The sequence below is a fragment of the Zingiber officinale genome, chromosome 3A (genome assembly GCF_018446385.1).
Source record: "Zingiber officinale cultivar Zhangliang chromosome 3A, Zo_v1.1, whole genome shotgun sequence".
In the NCBI taxonomy this organism is placed as follows: Eukaryota; Viridiplantae; Streptophyta; class Magnoliopsida; order Zingiberales; family Zingiberaceae; genus Zingiber; species Zingiber officinale.
Window position 1 is genome coordinate 161,630,425 of NC_055990.1, and position 19,885 is coordinate 161,650,309.

The 19,885-nt window shown below is 39.3% G+C and overlaps 2 protein-coding genes across 4 annotated transcripts; both read right to left on the minus strand.

Moving 5' to 3' along the window:
* Nucleotides 1–17: 17 nt before the first annotated feature.
* LOC122053154 (putative BPI/LBP family protein At1g04970) lies at nt 18–4,738 on the minus strand. The gene is made up of 6 exons (XM_042615065.1): nt 4,273–4,738; nt 3,770–3,909; nt 3,002–3,353; nt 2,406–2,654; nt 962–1,087; nt 18–413 (listed from the first exon to the last, which is right to left on the minus strand). The coding sequence occupies exons 1-6, from the start codon at nt 4,681–4,683 to the stop codon at nt 222–224; spliced, it is 1,470 nt and encodes a 489-aa protein (XP_042470999.1). The 5' UTR covers nt 4,684–4,738; the 3' UTR covers nt 18–221.
* An 11,308-nt stretch (nt 4,739–16,046) lies between these two features.
* On the minus strand, nt 16,047–19,198 carry LOC122053155 (bZIP transcription factor TGA10-like). Of its 3 annotated transcripts, none has more exons than XM_042615067.1 (11): nt 18,790–19,198; nt 18,508–18,608; nt 18,174–18,232; nt 17,992–18,105; nt 17,830–17,904; nt 17,700–17,759; nt 17,539–17,616; nt 17,401–17,473; nt 17,049–17,323; nt 16,505–16,744; nt 16,047–16,419 (listed from the first exon to the last, which is right to left on the minus strand). In XM_042615067.1, the coding sequence occupies exons 1-11, from the start codon at nt 18,912–18,914 to the stop codon at nt 16,270–16,272; spliced, it is 1,350 nt and encodes a 449-aa protein (XP_042471001.1). In that variant the 5' UTR covers nt 18,915–19,198; the 3' UTR covers nt 16,047–16,269. The 3 variants fall into 3 exon arrangements, with proteins under 3 accessions (XP_042471001.1, XP_042471002.1, XP_042471000.1); XM_042615066.1 differs by having other exon boundaries at nt 16,048–16,419; nt 17,830–17,907; nt 18,790–19,197; XM_042615068.1 differs by lacking the exon at nt 18,790–19,198 and having other exon boundaries at nt 17,830–17,907; nt 18,174–18,352.
* Between the last annotated feature and the right edge of the window lie 687 nt (nt 19,199–19,885).

Here is a 19,885-nt window from a genome sequence, read left to right on the forward strand (position 1 = left end):
AACTAGTGTAGTCCCAGTTGTGACAAGTATAACAAGTTAAATCTAGAATATTAATTACAAGAAGAGATGGTGTACAATTTAAATATACATGGAAGAACATTAAAGTAAAGGTACACAAACCCTAAACGAGCTAACTAGACATGATGTTTATTTGTGTATACCAAACGCAAGAGCCATTCCCTTCGACGTGTGTATTTTCCCGTGAGGTGGATGAATCAATGCTAGAAAGAAGAAAATAAACTGATCGACTTGTTAAACACCAAATCAGAACATACAACCATCACTGAGCTAGTAGTAAGGATGTTTGCATTTTGGAGGGTGAAACCTTTGATAATTGGAAGAGGAAATCCTTGCCGAAGTTGCAAATTTACGTATGGAAGGAATACTGTGTTCAGAAAAACCCGCACTACCCCCTGCACCAATGAAGCAAAGCAACAGTGAAATCGTAGCCAGAGAAATACATAATTGGATTTTATTTTTAGAAAATTGCAATAATATTACAAAACAAATAAAAGAAACATGAGAAATTATGTTGTTAGAATTTGAATGACCATATGTGCTCCATACTCCTGTGAATCGCATGGAAAGGGCATTGAGCAGCATAAGAGAGCGCAATGACTAGTAACATATTTCGACCAGATAGACATACCACAACTTCAAGTTAGGAAATATACAACTTAGCCTCTGTATCAGCTTGGTCATTTTCATATTAATGGATGCCACCATCCCTCAGTTACTCTCAATATGAAATTATGATGCACAGTTGTACGAATGGACATAACTGTTCATAATTTTTTGTGTAATTATCACAGGATTATGATTGGCATGGACAAACTAACACAGGTGGATTTTTTTTCTCTCTCAGATTTGCAACAAGAGAATCTCATTGATAAGAGAACACATATACCATTCGGTTACATAATTCCAAAAAGAAGCAAGATATCAGTTGATCAAACCTTACCTGTATTAGGGACATATGAAATTTGCCTACATCACTCCACTTTAGGGAAAGGGTGAAGTCATCTAACCCAACTTGACCAGCTAGATTGTTGCCAGATATTGTGACTGCTCCAGAGACATTAACCACCTAAAAAGAGCAAGTTTCCATATCATACGTACTATATGGAAGAAATGGTTTCTTGAAAATCCAAACTAAGATTTCTGGGAAGTGGAGTAAGAAACTCAATTCATGATGTAAAAAATAAAATACTCAGAGTATTCTCGCCCGATAGCACAGATACACAAATTCTCATAAGAATGGTGCTGGTAGCTAACTGCTGGAAAAATTGAAATAGTAGATTTGTGTGCATATATATGGTGGCAGAAATAATCATTGTAACAGCACAGGATATACATCGGATAGTCTGTAGCAGAACTATGGTAATCTGCATTGCAGCTAAGAAGGAACAACAAGGTTATCATTGAGTAATAGAATTGACAAACCAAAAAAAAACATAAGATCAGATTGTCGATCTTCAGAGTCTAAATATTATAGTTCTAAGAAAACTGCAAATTGATAAATATTTTATACCTCAGTGACAAATGAAGTTAATGAACCATAATCTCCATAGTTCACATGGCACTGAAAAAAATTTTAAACAAAACTTTAAGTTGTTGGTGCTGGATAGTTATTTTTCCTATATGAAGGGATCCCCTCTCGTATGAAATACATGTGATATCTTTTTATCTATAGGAAGAGCTTCTGTACGATAGAGTGACAATCTCAAGACTAGCTTTCCTATATTCTGAAGTGGTGACGCTATAACAAAAGGAGAGTATCACAACTTGTGGTTGCAACACAAAAATGGTCACCTTAATCAGTTATACCCATTTACGGAGATTTAGGATCTGAAGCTCAAACTGAAGACATGAAACAAGTAGCTACTCCTACTGCAATTGGGGACTTCTTTTAAACCACAGCTCAGCCAAGAATTCCACCTTGATTCCTCTCTACCAGAGAATTCATGAATCCGGGCACACAGTAACAAATGCCATATGAAGCAAATGATCCAGGACAGTCCAGAGGAAACAGTAAGTAGGTCAATAAGCTGTTATCATCAGTAGAAAGTAATGCACTTAAAGAAAAAGACCTCCAGAGAAAGGTCCAAATTATGATTCAAATAACTTGATGAAGTTATTCTTAATTTAGATAATTTGACGCAAATAAAAAAAGCATATTCTCATGTAACTACATTGACGCTTAATCTAGCTCCCATTCAATTGAACAAAGAGACATCTCGATTTAAACATTTCTGTAATAATTCGGATTTCAATAATCAAGAAGATATTCTGAATTTAGACAGATTATCTCACTGCATCAAGGTGGCATAAAGAAACAAAAATATTGTAGCATACCATGTAGTAGATATAATGAAGGAAGAATCTAATGGAGATAAAATGGTTACCATTGATATGCATGCAACAGGAGTTCTTGCATCGCCATCCAAGACAATAACAGTCATATCTAAAAAGGCAACAGCTCCAAGTTTTTGTGAGATTATCCACACATCTGGAGGAGAAGTTACTGACATGTTCAGTACCATGTCATCATTAGGGTACTTCTTGTACAATTGAGGAATAAGATATTTCCAGCTGGCAGTGTTCAGAAGAGACTGCTGAGGTATCTTGTCAACCATCCAATGCAGCAAACCAGCCTAAATATGCAAACACAAAATTACTAAGGTCAAAATAATTTATCTGCTGTACTAGCGGACAACTACCTAATAAATTCCAAATCAAAAAACTTAAGACAGAGAAGTCTTTCACAGATTCAAGATGCCATCATTTTTTTCCAAGTTAAAGCCTGAAATTTGATTAATGAACCTCCAAACTTGTGAATGGTTAAGCCCACATAGACATGACAGCAGGATACAGAAACAATTCCCTCAAGCTGACTCTACTAATAGGCCATGGAAATCAACCAACAAAGAGCCTTCCAAATAGCTCACGAACTAGCCATACTAATAGGCCACGGAGTTCACTGATGTTAAGTAAAGATTACCTGGAAGTATATGACAGATGCAGAATTAAGCACGGCTTCATCCAGTGAAATTGAAAGCATTTTTTGTTCCCCGTAACAAGTATATGAGAGCTTAGACATCTTGTGAAGGTAATTATGAGCATAAGTTTTGTCTGATGAAATGAACAAGCCTTTAATATCCAGCTCAAGAGAAGAATTTGTGAGAATTGGGTCATTCACAAATGTGACATTTAGAGCAGAGACTTTGTCCACATCAATTTTTTTTGGAAGAGTTTGAAGTAATGAATCAAGCTTTTGTGCCCCTTCGACAATCTTCTGTGTAATTGCATCTTCTACAGCAATTTGGATATGATTTGCAAAAGCATATACAAACCTAAAAAGTATGGACAGAGAAAGCAAGATGTTTTAGTGAACAGACTCCCTTACATGAACAAGAATATAAACAACTTTCTAACGAAAGGAAACAAATGTTCAACTAAGACCACTTACTGAAAGAGCACGTGACAGAAGATAGGTTTATGTTTGTTCTAAATGACCAGAAAGTTTAGCCATTGGTTCCTAATCTTTAAACTGTGGATATTGGAGATTCATGTGTTCTGATACCATCTCTATTGGCCTTTTCATGAAGCACTAGGTGATCTTGTTTGATTATATTATGCAATACGCACAAAGTAGATGTATATCTCATCTCTCTCAATATTGGAACATGCAAGCATCTTAAGACAAAAATCGTTATAGTATACATAGTTGAATTTAAATATTGATGCCCTTAATGAATGAACCATGTACCCTTGGTAGAACCAAGATGCTCCTCCATCCAAAGTTATGACTAAATTTTCCATGTAACAACCACATTGTGCAACAGCCAGCTCCAGTGTTCCATTCTTTCTGTCCATGGTCATGGTTAGCCCAACTTCCATGCCTTCAACCTTGCTTCATAAAGCAGAAAAAAGGTGTATAAATCAAAAGTGATCCGCAACAAGAATCAAATACTTAAATTCTAGAAAGGAGCTATGGTATTCAAAAGAAGAAAAACATTTTTATGGAAAGAAAGGGAAAAGGCAATCTGGAGATGACGTCTTAAAAAACTACAAAAAACTGATATTCATGAGGCAATAGCTAAATATGAAGTAATAATGTGTTCATCACTGCAATTTTTACAGATCAAGATGATAAACAGTTCACATGCACCTCATTTAAACGTAAACTCAACCTATCTCTTGCCATCCACGAAAGCTGAAAAACTACGAAATAAGAAATCTATGAATATCTTGGTTTCTCTTCCATGGTACCTGAACAAAGGCCCTTCCTTTATCAGAGATTTCGATAGGGATAAGCCAACTACTGTAAGAATACGACCAATCAAAGCTCAAGCTCGCGGTGGCGCCGGAGGCGACGATGACAATCCCGGACTCCCCAGGCTTGACCGTGGAAGAGGAGACGTCGATGGATGAGAGGGTGATGTTGGCGGCGCGCATGTGTACCCATCCAATCAAAGGAATGTGCACGGACTTCTCGATGTCGTGGAGGCGGAGCGGGATGAGCGAGTCAATCGCCCGCTCGACGAGCAGGTCCTTGGCGAAGGCGAGACCAGACTCGGATATCACAGCGGAGATGTACCCGATGTCAGATTGCGCCACGGAAGCGTCCGGCGCGGAGGAGACCGAGAGGACGAGGACGAGGAGCAGAAGGGCCGGCGCCATGGGCGACAGAAAGGGCTAACCTTCTTTGCTCGGCAACGCCGATGGGATGATTTTACTTTTACGCCCCACAACTATCTTATATTTGAACTGGATTTTCAAACTCTTTTTCATTTTGCCACTTAAAATTAATGAGAAAATTAGGGGGCGTTTGGTAGGCGCGTTTTCCATTTTTATTTTCTGAAAAACGCACATTTTCTGAAAAACGGTGTTTGATTTGCGTTTCCCGCGTGCGTTTTCTAAAAAATTGGCTATCGTTTTCTAGAAAAATAGAGAATGACAAAAAGTCATTTTCATTTTCTGGAAAACGCGCGTTTTCTAGAAAACAGAAAACGACTTTTTATCATTCTCTATTTTTCTAGAAAACGATAGCCAATTTTTTAGAAAACGCGCGCAGAAAACGTAAACCAAACACCGTTTTTCAGAAAACGTGCGTTTTCCAGAAAATGAAAATGGAAAACACGCGTACCAAACGCCCCCTTACATTTTCAATCTTGTAACTAGCATCTTTTTCAATTTTAGTCGTTATGAGTTAATTTACGTTCTTAGTCCTGTAACTTGTAATATTTTTCAATTTCAATCTTTTTTCCTCCAAAATTGAAAATTTTCAAGGAAAATATCTAGTTTGTGGTTGGAATATAAAAAACACACGAGTCATAAAAAATCAAAATCCCCAAATTCAATTTACAACTTATCATTTTCCGTTGAAAAATTTAAACTTTGAAGAAAAGGATTGAAATTGAAAAATATTATAAATTACAGGACTAAAAATATAAATTAACTCATAATAAAATTAAAATTAAAAAAGATGTAACTTCAAAAAGGATTGAAATTGAAAAATATTATAAATTACAGGACTAAAAATATAAATTAACTTATAATAAAATTAAAATTGAAAAAGATGTAAATTATAGGAATGAAAATGTAATTTTCTCTAAAATTCATAGATATCTATAAGTTAGCTTGAAATTTAAAATGCATGTAAAAAATTCCGATGCTTATAAATAAATTAAATATTTTACTCGATAAAACTTATTTAAACCACAAACAGAATTTTATTACGCTGTCTGAGAAGTGACGGAGAATAGTTGCTTGCAAGTCGCAAATAGTTTCTTGTATCATTGGCTTAAAGCTAAATGGAACTTATACTTAATTAAATAACCCGAGAAGCTACGCGCTTCATAAGTGGATAAGACCTACTGGTCCCTCGGGTTGGCCTTTTACCAATCCAATCACTAGACGAGAAGAAAAAGTGTATATTGTGTGGAAGCTTCACTTCTTATCTTATAATATATTAAAAATCTAGACGAGAAGAAAAAGTGTTTATTGTGTGGAAGCTTCACTTCTTATCTTAATATATTAAAAATAAACTTTTTTAATAATTTTTTTCTAAATCTAAGAATTTAAATTGAAGCGGTAAATAAAACAAATTAGTTGACTGAACGCACTAAATCACGCAGAGGCAAAGAAAGCTATTTCACTCTGTTTCGGTGCTTCCTCTCCTACGCTAACAAGACGTCTAGGGTGTAATCGAACTTAAATAAATTTTCAAGAACTGAAGCAGTTGCTTTGCACGGCTCACTTTCTCCTCCACTTGCACTTGCACTTGCACTTGCACTTGCAGCTGTCTTATCTCTGCCCAATGCCCATTCCTCTTTCACTCTCAGCAAAGCAGAAAGGCAAAATGTATCCAAATAATTGCATATGTTTCTTTAGTCACTTTCTTCCACCAGTGAGTTCCAGCTAATCGCCTTGTCAGAAATCACCACCGGATTGCATCACTTACTTCCAATGGAACGGCAGATGAATTTTTTTTTTCACTTAGATTTGCAATTTAGCTGAAGGAACAGAATAGTTACTAGAAATGTTTTCTTATGCCGTAATGATTAACTTATACAGAGAGAAGGCAGGCGGGGAAGTATCTACAGGTAGATGACGAAGCGCATGGCTTCGCCGACCACCAAGTCGCCTAGCTCGGCGGCGTGGAGTCGGCCCGCCGCGTCTGGGAATTCGTCGGCCCGGCTGGCGAGGCAGGAGGCGGCGGAGAGCGGAGCCCGGACGACGGCCAGAAGCGCGGAGAGGCCTTCGCTCCACGGGCGGCGGCGCGAGGCGCTGGCAGAGGCGGCTTCCTCGTCGAATACCCGCGCGCTGTGGCGCCTCCCGGGCCACTGCGGGAGCAGCCGCCTCATGGCCGCCAGGAGGTGCGGCATGGCTCGCTGCGCAGCGGGTGCAGGGAGGCTCGAGGGAGAAGAGATCGATGAGAACGAGAGGCGCCGATGGTCAGGCCTGCTCTGGTTTGGTTGCGAAGCAGGCGTTTAATAATAATATGCTGGTGGAGATCACTTTGGCCTCTTTAAATTAGAAAATTATAAACTTTTTTTTATTATTTAAAACTTAAATTACTGGGCAATTATCATAATCCAGTTAAGAGTTGGAGATAATAAAATTATAGAATTTAAAAATTTATTAAAATTAAAATTCAGACGCATTGATCGGTTGAGATGGGCCTTCCCAGATAAGAGCCTCCTTTTATAGCTTTGAACTTTGACAGTATTAAACGATCGTGATCATTCATCCAAAAATTTGATGCGCGCACGTCTTAGTCGCACACAAATTAATTAGATTTAATGCAATATGAAACCTTTAGGTATTTACATGAGAAAATCACTCTCACACACCATCCTTTAGGTATGCACGTGAAAAATGCGCGCTCTCTCTCTAGTTTTTTTAGGTACTCACACGAATTTTCTGGATCATTTTTTACGATTCAAGGAATGATCTTTTTACATATATTAAGAGAATGGATGACCTTCATTTATAAAATATGTGGAGATTATTCATACTGACAAAAGGATCATTCTCTGGACCGTAAAAAACGATCCAAATAATATGCTCTCCCAAAAATATAGCACAAATAATAGATATATAATATCTCTAACATAATAAGAGACAACGTTATATATTTATTATATTTACTTTATATCGATATAAATTTAAATAAATATAATAATATACTAAAATAATATGTTATTTTATAAAATATTAATTATTTGAATTGATTGTGAAAAATTATAAATATATAGAATACTACTTAATAATTCATAATCAAGTATTAATATATAAAGATAATATTAATACATTAAAAGTAGCATGTATCCGATTATTTAATCTTACAAATCATAGATATAATATATCGTATATATTAAAGAATATATACTAAATCAATCTGCTATGAGAATATTTGATATATTGTAATATGAATATTAACAATGTACTCATAGTGACTATTAATATAAACAATCTTTTGACCTCAAGTCATTACAATTTTCTACATAAAGACTTGTGTACTTAAGTATCAACAAACGTTACCTATAATAAGATCGATTATAAAATCATTCGTTGGGAAAGTTATACGGAAGAATGTGAATGATATAGATGAAATTTGTCTCGTCCATATAACATAAGTGATGTGTATGAGTCTTTTGATTATGTAGAATTATTAAATGTATGACCATGTTTAAATAAGTCAGTATGAGATATTAAACTTATTTGATTAAGTAATTTACTTGGAGATAAAAAAAACTTCGATGAGAGTATGACACGATCCGCGCCTTGTAAATTAATCTAGATGTCATAAACAAAAGGACTAAATTATATAATAAAATAGTCATGGATTAGATTGAATCTACGACATTCTCATCACTTGGATAGTCATGATACATTACTAGACATCACTTATTGTTTGTGTTTTTAAAATGAGATTTTAAAATCACTATCAATATTACAAGAACTTATTAAGTGGCACACCGATAACACAACAATTTTAGAGTTTATTTTATTTTAGTATGACTAAAATAAAATAAGCCTGAGTTTTAAGTTTGAAATTTATTTTGAATTTTAAACTTATTAGATTAATGATTTCTTATTGAATTACTTGGTTAATCTAATTAAATCTTAAAATTGTTGGATTAATTATTAATCTAATATTTATTTGAATTTTTTAAACAAGCTCTACATTATATACCCAAGCTTAATTTTGTATATGGTCTTATTAGATAAGACTAAAAGGTTGAGTAGATTATGAACATAATCTTACTTCAATCTTAAAAGTTTAGATTTTTTTATCTCACTTTAAATACTAGCTAGTACTATAGTATGAATACATGATACTTCAATTGTGCTCGTAAGACAAACAATGACTATGCTCATCTAGTCTCACAATGACTATGCTCATCTGAATATCATAGAGGCACGAATGCATTGATTCCGCTTAGATTGGTTCGACTCTCCAAATTAATAAAAGTTCTCCACTCCAGAGGTAACTTTCTACCCCAACGATTAATTGAAATCCGTATGGATCCCTATTGGTTTTTTTTTTCCGCTATGTATTTTTATTTTTAATTTCACTTGAAACCTAACACTCCTCCCATTACTCAAAAGTCAAGTAGCATTTAGTAAGTAGGCAAGGTCAAGCACTAAGCGAGCAAGAGGAATAATGGAGTACACTGAACCAAGTCTACACCACAAATTTTTGGAAGAAATGATGCAGTCCCAGTGTTTGACAAATTGATCTTGCATGGACGGTGGCACGGTGCCTACTCCAGAAGATCACAAGAATATTTTTTCCATCTTTCACGGCAAGCTCAACCGAGCGCACATGCCTCCCTCCCCCTCCCGTTCGTAGGTTTTCATTAGCATGTCCACCTTCGAGACAGAGATTGGCCTAAGGTGAATCTTAGGTTCACTAGCCGAAAGCTTAATTATATGCAAGTGGATGAGTGTGGTCATAAAGCAAAGCAGCTTTCAGTGGAATTTTTCTATTCGATCTACAATTTGTGTGATCTTGGATGCTTCGCATCTACTTTCGTGTGGTCTTTAGGAAAAACCTTTTCTTTTTGTTAGGAACAGGTTCAGGTAGGTGGTAATGCTCGGCAAGTGAGCATCATTTTCACTGTAGTAGATTTCTGTTTCACTTTCTTTGAAATTGGCAAGCATGTTGTGGAAGCCATCAGAGAATCACTCTCTGCTTCATTGTTAGGCACTTGGCGGTGAGTACGGTTTTTCAACATCACCATTTTCGTCTTTCTCGCCAGAGAACAAACCACTACCGAGAAGAGACAACGAAGGGCAGAGGTGCGCACTTAAACTGGATATTTTTTTCAGAAAGGCGAAAAAAGCACATCGGGACACACGATAAACGACGCGGAGGGGGAAAAAAAGAGATCGCGGAGAGGAACTACTCACCGGAAAGGATTCGCCCTTCCTTTCGCCGTCGAGAGGATGAAAAATCAGAGGAAGCGTCTATCCGCCCTGTTAGCTGCGCACGAATCCGGCAGGGCACTCCGCCATTGGATCGATCGACTCGATTTGGAATGGGAAATGAGGGGCGAGCGCACCCCTCGCTATCCCTCTTCCCTGCACCTTCTTCGCCTCCTCCGTCCTCGCCGTGATCTGCGTCGGGAGATGTTTCAAATTTCAAAATCACGGCGGTGAAAGCACCGACCGGTCAGGTTAACGATCGTGAAACCAGAAGATAATGATTATTGGATAATCGCATAGTCAACTTTCTTTAATAAAAACTGCTCATCCAAATTTTATATTTATCAAAATGTATATCTAATTTCTATTATAACTATTCTGACTAAGATTACTGTGTATCCAATAGACTTTTCTAATCAATTATTAATTTTTGTTACGCTTCATTTGTGGATAAGTAGTAAGATTGATCTGTCATATCATTCGACTATAAAAAATTTAATATCTAAATCTGTGCATAAGAGCGTGATTATATTGAGAAAGTTGTGAGGGTCGGGTGCGGCGGGAGGGGAGTAACAATTTAATCTTTTACCATATGATTATATTGAGAAAGTTTATCCTACATCCTACATAATTTTGTTAATGTGTCTTTATCCTAGTGATAAGAACATTTGTATCTATTATTTGAGGTGCAGAGTTCAAGTCCTTTTAGTAGTATAAAAATTTACTGTATGAGATATCGTGTTCGGATTCTCTTAGCAGCACAATATTACTGTGTCTCTAAAAAAAATCTCTTACGAGATTTTTGGAGTATAAGACCATTCGGTTATGAGGTCAGTCATTTAAAAAATTTATCCTACATAATTTTGTTTTCTCGGGTAGTGCGGTAATTAAATCATGGGATATTACAACATAAAATCTTGGAGTTGAAATTCAGCATGTCCGAGCATGTCCTCCCTTAAGCCTTGGCCACTTACACTAATGGCCAGTAGTCATTCATAATTTACTTCCTTCGTGTTGACCTAGAGACGAGTTGGCGGGGATTGAGGATGAATGAATCACCTTTTGTCATATGATTATGCTGAGAAAGGTGTAAAAAATAGAATGATTGTGATTTGTGATATTTCTAAAGAGTAGAAGATTACCCATGAATTTTGATCAAAATTTATTAATAATTATATTAAAATTTTAAAAATTTGACATGCTCTAAATTATAAATTATACTAGTCCTAGAAATTTTCTGATGGTGTTTGTAAATGAATATAATAGATCTAAATCTTATAATGAGCTTGTAATAAAAACATCTTAAAATTGTCTCCATTTCAAAAACTCATAGCTATATATTTAGGCCATGAAATTCATATTGAGAGCAGAGTTACACATAGAAGGATACCTTAAGTATCTCAAAAATTCTTCAATTCAAGTTTATCATCCCCTTGAATTTTCCTTTTGAGTGTAATCATATTCTCATGCCTAAATTCTACTGTCTACATTAAGAACCATGAATTTTACTTAAGTTCATTAGATGACCTAGGTATGTCACTTATCAAGTGGCAAAAAAAAACGAAATCGTTCGCTCCTAACGCTTCCAGCGCCCCCGTCGCACCCGAGCATGTGGCAGGTGGAGTGAGTTACATAGGAACCGGGGATTTATGTCCCGACTATCCTGAGTTTTGACCCCGCGACCTCATGTGACAAGCATCTCATCATATATCAACTCGGATGACATGTGGGGTCAGGCATGTCACTTATCAAGTACCATAAATGAGTTGTTAAGACTCCTTTGATTTAAATCATTTCAAGATTTTAAAATTTTGAACATATTAGGGAATCAATAAATTTTTATCAAAACTAATTGATAACTTTAGGAACTTTGAAATCGTTTTCAAATCAAGTTTATTATACTCTTCATAACTTTTTGAGTGTAATCATTTTTACAAGAGGTTAAATTTGTCATCATGGCGATTACCATGACTGTCTCACACTATTTGAAAAGAGTAAATAAAATAATTAAAATTAAAGATAATTGTTCGGTCTTTACCGATTTTCGAGTATAATCATGCTTCCATTATTCCATACATGAATTAGAATATTTCGATTAAGATATTAAATGTTTTAAGATCACTGATGCATCAATCAAATCTAGATTTACGATAGTCCTATAGAAAATTTTATAATCAATTACTAACGCAGTCGATTAAATCGAGCACTTTTAAAATCGATTAGAAATTAAATACATATTTTGATAAATATAAATTTTGAATAAAGTTTATAGTATTAAAGAGAGTGATAAATTCCGTAAATTGCCATTGATTATTAAGGGATTCGGGCTCCGCGTGAGATCATCACGTATTCACGTAGACCCGCTTCACCCGATGCTCAATTGGATCACGCCGTGGAACCCGCCAAATAAGAGCAGGTGGCTCGGTGTAAAGACGAGGTTGGTGTGTGGGTAGCGCCGATGGAGTAAAAAAAAGGGGCCGCCAACATGCAAAGGAGGTAACGATTCAGGAACACCCGACAGGGTGTCCGCGGCGATGCGGCGGCGGAGCTGAGTCAGACGACGAGGATGCCACGGTGACGGTGGCAGACGAGAGCAGTACACCATCTTAATCATAGCTAGTTTTAGATTCTAGTTCACTATATCATATATACGCATTCTATACATCGCTGAATTACGACGGTAATCGAATCGAGTTTTGAGATTTTCAAATTTGTTTGATAAGATAATCAAGTCGAGCCGAGTTGAATCGAACTTAAAATGAATCAAGCTTTTAAAATTAATCTTAAAACTTGACTTGGTTTATTTTTCATGAACTTGAGATTGTTTGAATCTTGACTTGAGCTTGGTTCGTTTAGCTGTTATCAATCTCTCAATTCAAGCTTGACTTGAGCTTGGTTCGAACTTGACTTGAGCTTGATTCGAGTTTGGTTCATTTATATGTTATCAAGCTCTCAATTCAAACTTGTTTGATTGTTTGAAACTTTTAGTTGTTTGATTGGTTATCGAGCTTGATAATTTAAATTTATTTATTTATTTTATTGTTTATTTAGTATATTGAAAAGAGTTTTATTAATTAATATGGTTCATGAATATTGTTCATGAACATTATTATTCACGAACGTTGTTTATGAACGTTAACAACCTATATGTGTTCAAGCTTGTTTATTTAACTTAACAAACTGTTAAACTTGTTTGTTTAATTAATCTTATATATATTGAACGAACATAAATAAGCTCTTACCAAGTCGGATGCCAAACTTATTCACGAACGCTTGATTCATTTACAGCCTACACTGAATCATTAAATAATATAGAAAATGAATCTCTATTCCTCTCTCTGTGTCCAATAGATATACGCACTCAGGCAGTATTTTAGGAGGCCAGATCCTCTGGTCCAGAAAATTCTGGACCAAAAGAGGCCCTCTTCATTTATTGGGTAGATGAATTGGATCCCACCTATTAAATAGGTGGGATCCAGTTCATCCAACCAATGAATGAAAAGGGACCAGGGATGGTCCAGGGATCCTGGACCAGAGGATCCCTGCCCGTATTTTAGGTGTATGCGTGCATGCATGTTATGCATGCCAAGAACTAGCTAGCTAGCTAGCTTTGCTCAATGAATCCTCTCGTGGATGGAACGAGAGGTATCAGTGCGGAACATCAGCGCGTATAATAAAAGTTTCGTTATAGTATAATTAGCAATTATCGCCAGGGATGATCAGTGCGTCGTCGTGAGAGATCTCCACTACCTTCAAATCGCTGGGGTCGAAGCTGATCTCAAGCCCTTCTGCCTTCTCTCTAATACATCTTACAGCGTGGATTTCCATTCACTGAGCATACGACTTCTTGGCTCTATTAAAGTCGCCGACAATCGGCCCAACGGCGATCATGCCTATTTCTCCTCGGCCGACGTTGCTTCTGTTTTCTTCTTCTCGAGCGGAGAGTTTATTTCGCTCGGCCTTCTTGAGTGAAGGCTTTCATCATTGTCTCGGATGAGACCGAGGGGATATCCATGGCTACTTAGTCAAAACACCTGATGTACACTCGGAGCGCTTCATTGGGCCTCTGCTTTAGGGCAAACAGGTTGACGCTCGTCTTCTGATAGTGTCCGCTGCTAGCAAAATGGTGCTGGAACGCAGCTCGGAAGTCCTTGAAGTTACGTATTGATCCGTCCGGCAGCCTTCGGAACTAGCACTGCGCCGAGCCAGAGAGGGAAGTGAGAAAGACTCGGCACTTCACCCCATCTGTGTACTGATGCAGCGTCACTGCATTATCATAATTTATACTGATGATCATTTGGATCGGTCATTCTGTTGTATTCCCCGATCGCCAGTAGGGTATAGTGCTGGGGTAGAGGGTCACACAAGATCGCTTGAGAGAATTACAAATTGGTCTGCTCAGGCGAAGCGTAACTTCTGGGTAGGGGTGATCACGGATCGGGTTGGTTTGGTTATTGGGGTAAAAAACTATCCGGCCCTACTAGATCAGATAATGCAAAATCGGGACCTACATCCGACCCTATATCCGGCGGTTCTTATGTTTCAGATATCCGACGGGTTATCAGTTATTTGGATATCCGACCCTATATCCAATGAAATATAAAATATAAATATAAATATAACAAAAAAAATAAAAAATTTTAAAATGATAATAGACATTACTCATTACACGTTATAGCAGCTAATCGGAAATAACTATTACAACGTGTAGCAGCTTATCGGCAGTAGTTACTACAACGTGTAACAGCTTATCAACATTAGTTGCTATAAGTAGGGGTGATCGGATCGGGTTGGTTCGGTTATTGGGATAAAACACTATCCGGCCCTACTAGATCAGATAATGCAATATTAGGACCCTACATCCGGCCCTATATCCGGCGGATCATTTTTTTCGGTTCGGTTCGGGTCGGTATAAGCGGGTTGGTCGGTTTGGCGGATTGACTGCTCACCCCTACTTCTGGGCGCCTTTCCTTTTCGTGAATCCCGAACGGGAGCGTCGTCCGAAGATGACCCTCTTTCCTAGTTCGCTTGAGCTATTTTTAAGAGGATTTAGAACAAGACGCGATGGAATGGGATGTGCACGGACGACATTTCACCTTGCGTACCAGTCGGCCCTCTATTCTGCCCCCATACGAAAACTGGTTCCGGTCAATCTTCCAATCTCACTCGCCCTCCTGCTGCCGACGTCGTCGGCTGTTGTACTATTCGATTGGCTAGTGCCCGCTGTTGCTGCTGCTTGAACATCTTCATTGCTCGGGCTTACACGAGCATGTCGAGCTCCTTTTTGGTGAGCATCACGGTTATGAGTCGTCCAGCGTCCTCCATCTTCTCAACTCGGATGTAGATTAAGTTCACAGACGGCGCCAAATATGATCATGTTCGAAAGTTGATGAGATGGAAAGCTGAGGATGTGGCGCTCCTACTGACGGCTTGTAGATTCCGCTCCGACTTGTAACACAGACTACGTCAGTGCTGAGCCCGGGAATGGGTCTCTGCCGTTGGCCCTTCGACGCTTAAATCAGTCTCCGAAGATGAAGTAGAAGGCAGAGCAACAAGAATAAACAATAGCAAGAACAGTGTCTATCACGTATTGCGTACCTCCACTGATACTTGAATCCCCCTTTTATATAGAGCTCCTGTAGTGCGCATGTACGCTCTCCAAGGAGAGCATGCTTCCCAAAGTTTTCCTAAAAAGATTTGTCAGTAAAATGTCTCTGAAACCGTACCTTAACGGGTCAAGCATATCTCTGAAGTGACAGTGGAAGCTTCCATCGTACGATCTTCTGGTTGTCCATGCCCGGTGTCGGCGACACTAACTCCCAAAAGGATGTCGATGGATACCAGAGTATATATGTTGTTAGGCCGAGTGGGGTAGCTGCTCGGCCCGGCTTCTGCACACCATTTCTTCCTTCGTCCAGCGTTCGATACTCCATTAAACGTCGGTCATTTGACACCTCCCTATGTCAAAGCGGGGTCAAACCAGAATTTTCTCCCCAGTCGGAGCATGATAGCTCGACCGATCGATGATATCTAAGTATTGATCATCTTGACTTTGAGCCATCGTGACAGCTATCCTTCACAGGATGAGGCCCTCATCACCGCATCATCTAGCTTTAGATTCTAGTCCACTATATTATACCCCTTCTGTACATCACTCAATGATCAAACAATACAGAAAATGGATCTCTATTCTTCTCTCGGTGTCCAAGAGATATACGCACTCAGGCAGTATTTTAGGCGTATGCATGCGCGCATGTTATGCATACCAAGAAATAGCTAGCTAGCTAGCTAGCCTTGATCGATGACTCCTCTCGTGGAAGGAACGACTGGTCACTCCTGTCTTGGCCGAGCTACCCAAAGGGAGCTGAGTGCACGGAGACGGTGGAAGTACTCGGCGATGGCCAGCAAGCACCGCGCCATCTGCCTCGTCGTCAGTATCTGGTAAAGCCGGTGAAGCGTTTGCTGTCTCAGGTTATCCGCCTGCAGTGCGCCATGCATTACATTCACTTTTATATAATTTGTACGTGTCTAGCTATATATCTATTGTCGTGCATCAATTGCTTACTTGTCGAACGAATCCTTCTAAGGCGGTGAGCTTGTTCATGGCGACGGCCATCTGGCCGAAGTAGTTGGCCACGTCGGAGGTGCAGTTCAGCGCGTCGGCGGTGATGGCGTCCAGCAGGGACTGGTTCAGGGCGTCGTGGCCTTGGCTGAGTGCTTCCTCCGCCTCTTGTGTCGACTGCTGCAATCCGCACACGGCCAGCATCTGCTGCTCCGTCAGTGGCTCGATGTGGCTCAACGGCATCTGAATGAGTCAATTACAAACATTCAATTGACTTTAATTCATTTAATTGAAATTAATTGGGCACTGAAAAGGACTGGCGGCTGGAATGTGATCTCAGTCGCGAGAAATCAATTAACTAGTATTAGAATCGAACAAAATTTGATTAAAATGGTTTGCTAAACAACTGTCCTCTTGCATGTTAATCAAATGTTTAATGGTTACGTTGCAACTGTAACATTATTGAGCCGTGCATTGCATGCAGACGATGGAATGGTTAGGGAATTAATTAATTAATTAAGAGATATATGGCCGGAGATGCGCATACCTTGAGGAGGTCGGATGGCCGGAAACCGCCCATCCACATGAAGCAGCGCTCGGCGGGGGTGAGCCAGGTGCCGGAGAGGAGGTGGAACACGTCGGTCTTGATCACCATGTGCTTCAGGCTCATCATCTGGTCGTAGTGCGCCACGCAGCTGTCCACGAACATCCGCAGCCTGTTCTCCGGCGGGTGCTCCTGCACCGCCGCCCGCAGCTCCATCATCAGCCGGTGGTGCTCCTCCACCCACCTCCCGTACTCCATGTCAAATATCGACGCCGCATCTAGTTACCATTAACGCAGTCTCAGCTTAATTAGTTCATGGAATCAAACTTAAATCTTCATTAATTAGCTCACGCACCTGAGCTAATCCCACTGGCGCCGGCGGGGAGTCCATGATCGCCGAGGAGAGCTCCGCCGCCGTATAGTAATCCCTGAATCAAACACACATAAGTTAATTGAAAATTTCCACTACAATTCAAGTTAATTGTGTACATACTTGTGATCTCGCTCTTTGAAGCTCTTGTTCTAGCTGAGTAAGCTTGATCCTACTCGTCTCTAGTTGTTGAATATAAGCCTGTAAAATAACGTTGAGTTAATTAATACATCAACGTTAATTGCTCAGCTAATCTTGAGTTAATTGACTGCATGCATGCTCACCTTCTTCCTCAGCCGGCTTTTCCTTGCCGCCTCTCTATTCTGAGCCAGCCTTCTCAAGATCTGCCCAAAAATCAACAAATCAAAAGAAATGGACTTTAATTTCACATTAATTGCATATGTGAAAACTCACTTTAGGGTCTGGTGTACTCTTAGGCCCTACTTCTTGATGATCTGCACCAGTTGTTCCCCTTCTGTTAATTCCTTCCTTCTAGAGTCATACATGAACCAGAAACAAATATACATATACATTAATTTAAGAACATGTAGTGAGAAAGATATATAAGAGTTGCACCTTGATCGCTGCTGGAGGGTCTTTTTTGGAGCTGGCCAACTCTATGGCCTGCTCTGAGTTAGACTTCTTGGAGCCACTGCTTGATGGAGATGCCAAACTTATTCCTCCTCCTCCCTGTGGATTGATTGTTGAAGAGAAATTGTTGCAAGGAAATTAATTGTGTTCCTGTTCAGCATGCATACCTTGTAATTGGAGGGTGGCTCTACGTGCATAGGTTGAGAAGGGAAAATGTTCAGAGTCTCTGCACACATGAAGCCTCTCAAGCATTTATTAAATGAATCAGAGAAGATGACTCTCTAAATGGAGAATAATTCGGATCAGCTTTTGTTCCAATAGATATGTATGCTGAATCTACTGATTGCTGATGAATGAAAGCATTGATCAGAGCACAAAATCAATGAGCAGGAGGAGGAAGAAGAAGAAATTTTATATCTGAAGAAATTAGAACGTGATCAACTGGATGATTAAGCATGTGATATATCACATAATTAAATTGAGAGAAAATAAGAGACTGACGTCTTTGTTCTTGCGGTGAGTGATCCTGCCCATCTAAGTACATGAACAAAGCTTGATCCAGCTCTCCCAAGTCATAAGCTCCACTACTCTCCTTGCTTCTCCTGCAGCCCCAAAATTAAAAATTATCAGAAATATGTGCTTAATAGTCATCTGAAGACAATAAAAGCACCAGAATTAATTTTTTTTTAAAAAAAAAGCATTTTTCTAAGTAAGACTTTGGAATTTCTTTTCTGACTAAAAGAAGAATTCTTGAGCTAAAACACTTGGCTTGCACAATAGTACATAAAGCTTTCGTGCATGGATGAGGAGGAAGAAGAAGGATGATGAATCATGGCGAAGGAAATATGCTGCTGGGCTTGCGCTTGCTGCTGGTAGCCATGGCCGCCGGAACTCCCTTCGTTTGCCATCAAAGAGTATTAATTCCCCACCTTTTCCTTCTTCCTTTTTGCCGTTTGCTTCCCTGTTTCCTTTCCTGTTTCGGCCGAAACAGGCCATTAATGGCGAAACGGCCACCTCCTCCCTTTACTCATTTGCTTCGATCGATGATGAACTTCGACCTCGCCCGAATGCCTCAAGGAAGCCTCTCAGTTCCTTCCTCTACTCTCTCTCTCTCTTTCCTCTCCTTTAGATCGTACAATTGTGATGCGCCAGCCAAATGTAGTAGTTTTACCGAAAACATCAAGACTTCAGAGGCGTGAACCATTTTTTAATGGTGCAACTCCATTTTTCTTATTATTTCTTCGAAATAAATAACAGAGGCGGGCGGTAATCTGACCGCCATAACGGACCGTAAAACGCGGAGCGGTGACCTGAACCATGAAGCAGTTTTCCGACTCGGATTTGGCCATGCTGCCCCTCCAGGTCGCTGCCGGTCGTTTACACGCGGCCTACGCTGCCCTTTTTTTTTTTAAAAAAAATAATAATAATTCTGCGACTTCTAATTAATGCATAAATAAATAAATATTATTTAATTTGAGGATTATGGGCTGGATCGTCATTTCACTCTGCACGGGATCCCGTCCGCAGCGTAGTCGCAGGGGCCACGGCAGCGCGCCCTCTCAGTGAATCCCACGTGGCATATGGCTTGAGAAGTACGGAGTGGGGCCGAGGGATCCACGAGATCCGGTGGGTGGGTCCCAGAACGAGATGGCCCATTTTAACGCAATTACTTGACGAGAAGTGCGACCTACAATCTGGTTACCCGTTCCCAAAACCCCAGTGCATGAGCAAATGCGGGGTCCATCTCAGGGCGGTCGTGGCGGGTGAAGTGTAGATTGTGATGTTTAGATGAGCTGGGGCCCGTCATTCCAACAACCCCGTGGACCCATTTTTTCCTGAGGAATTATTGAAGTAAAGAAATAAAATTAAATATGAAATT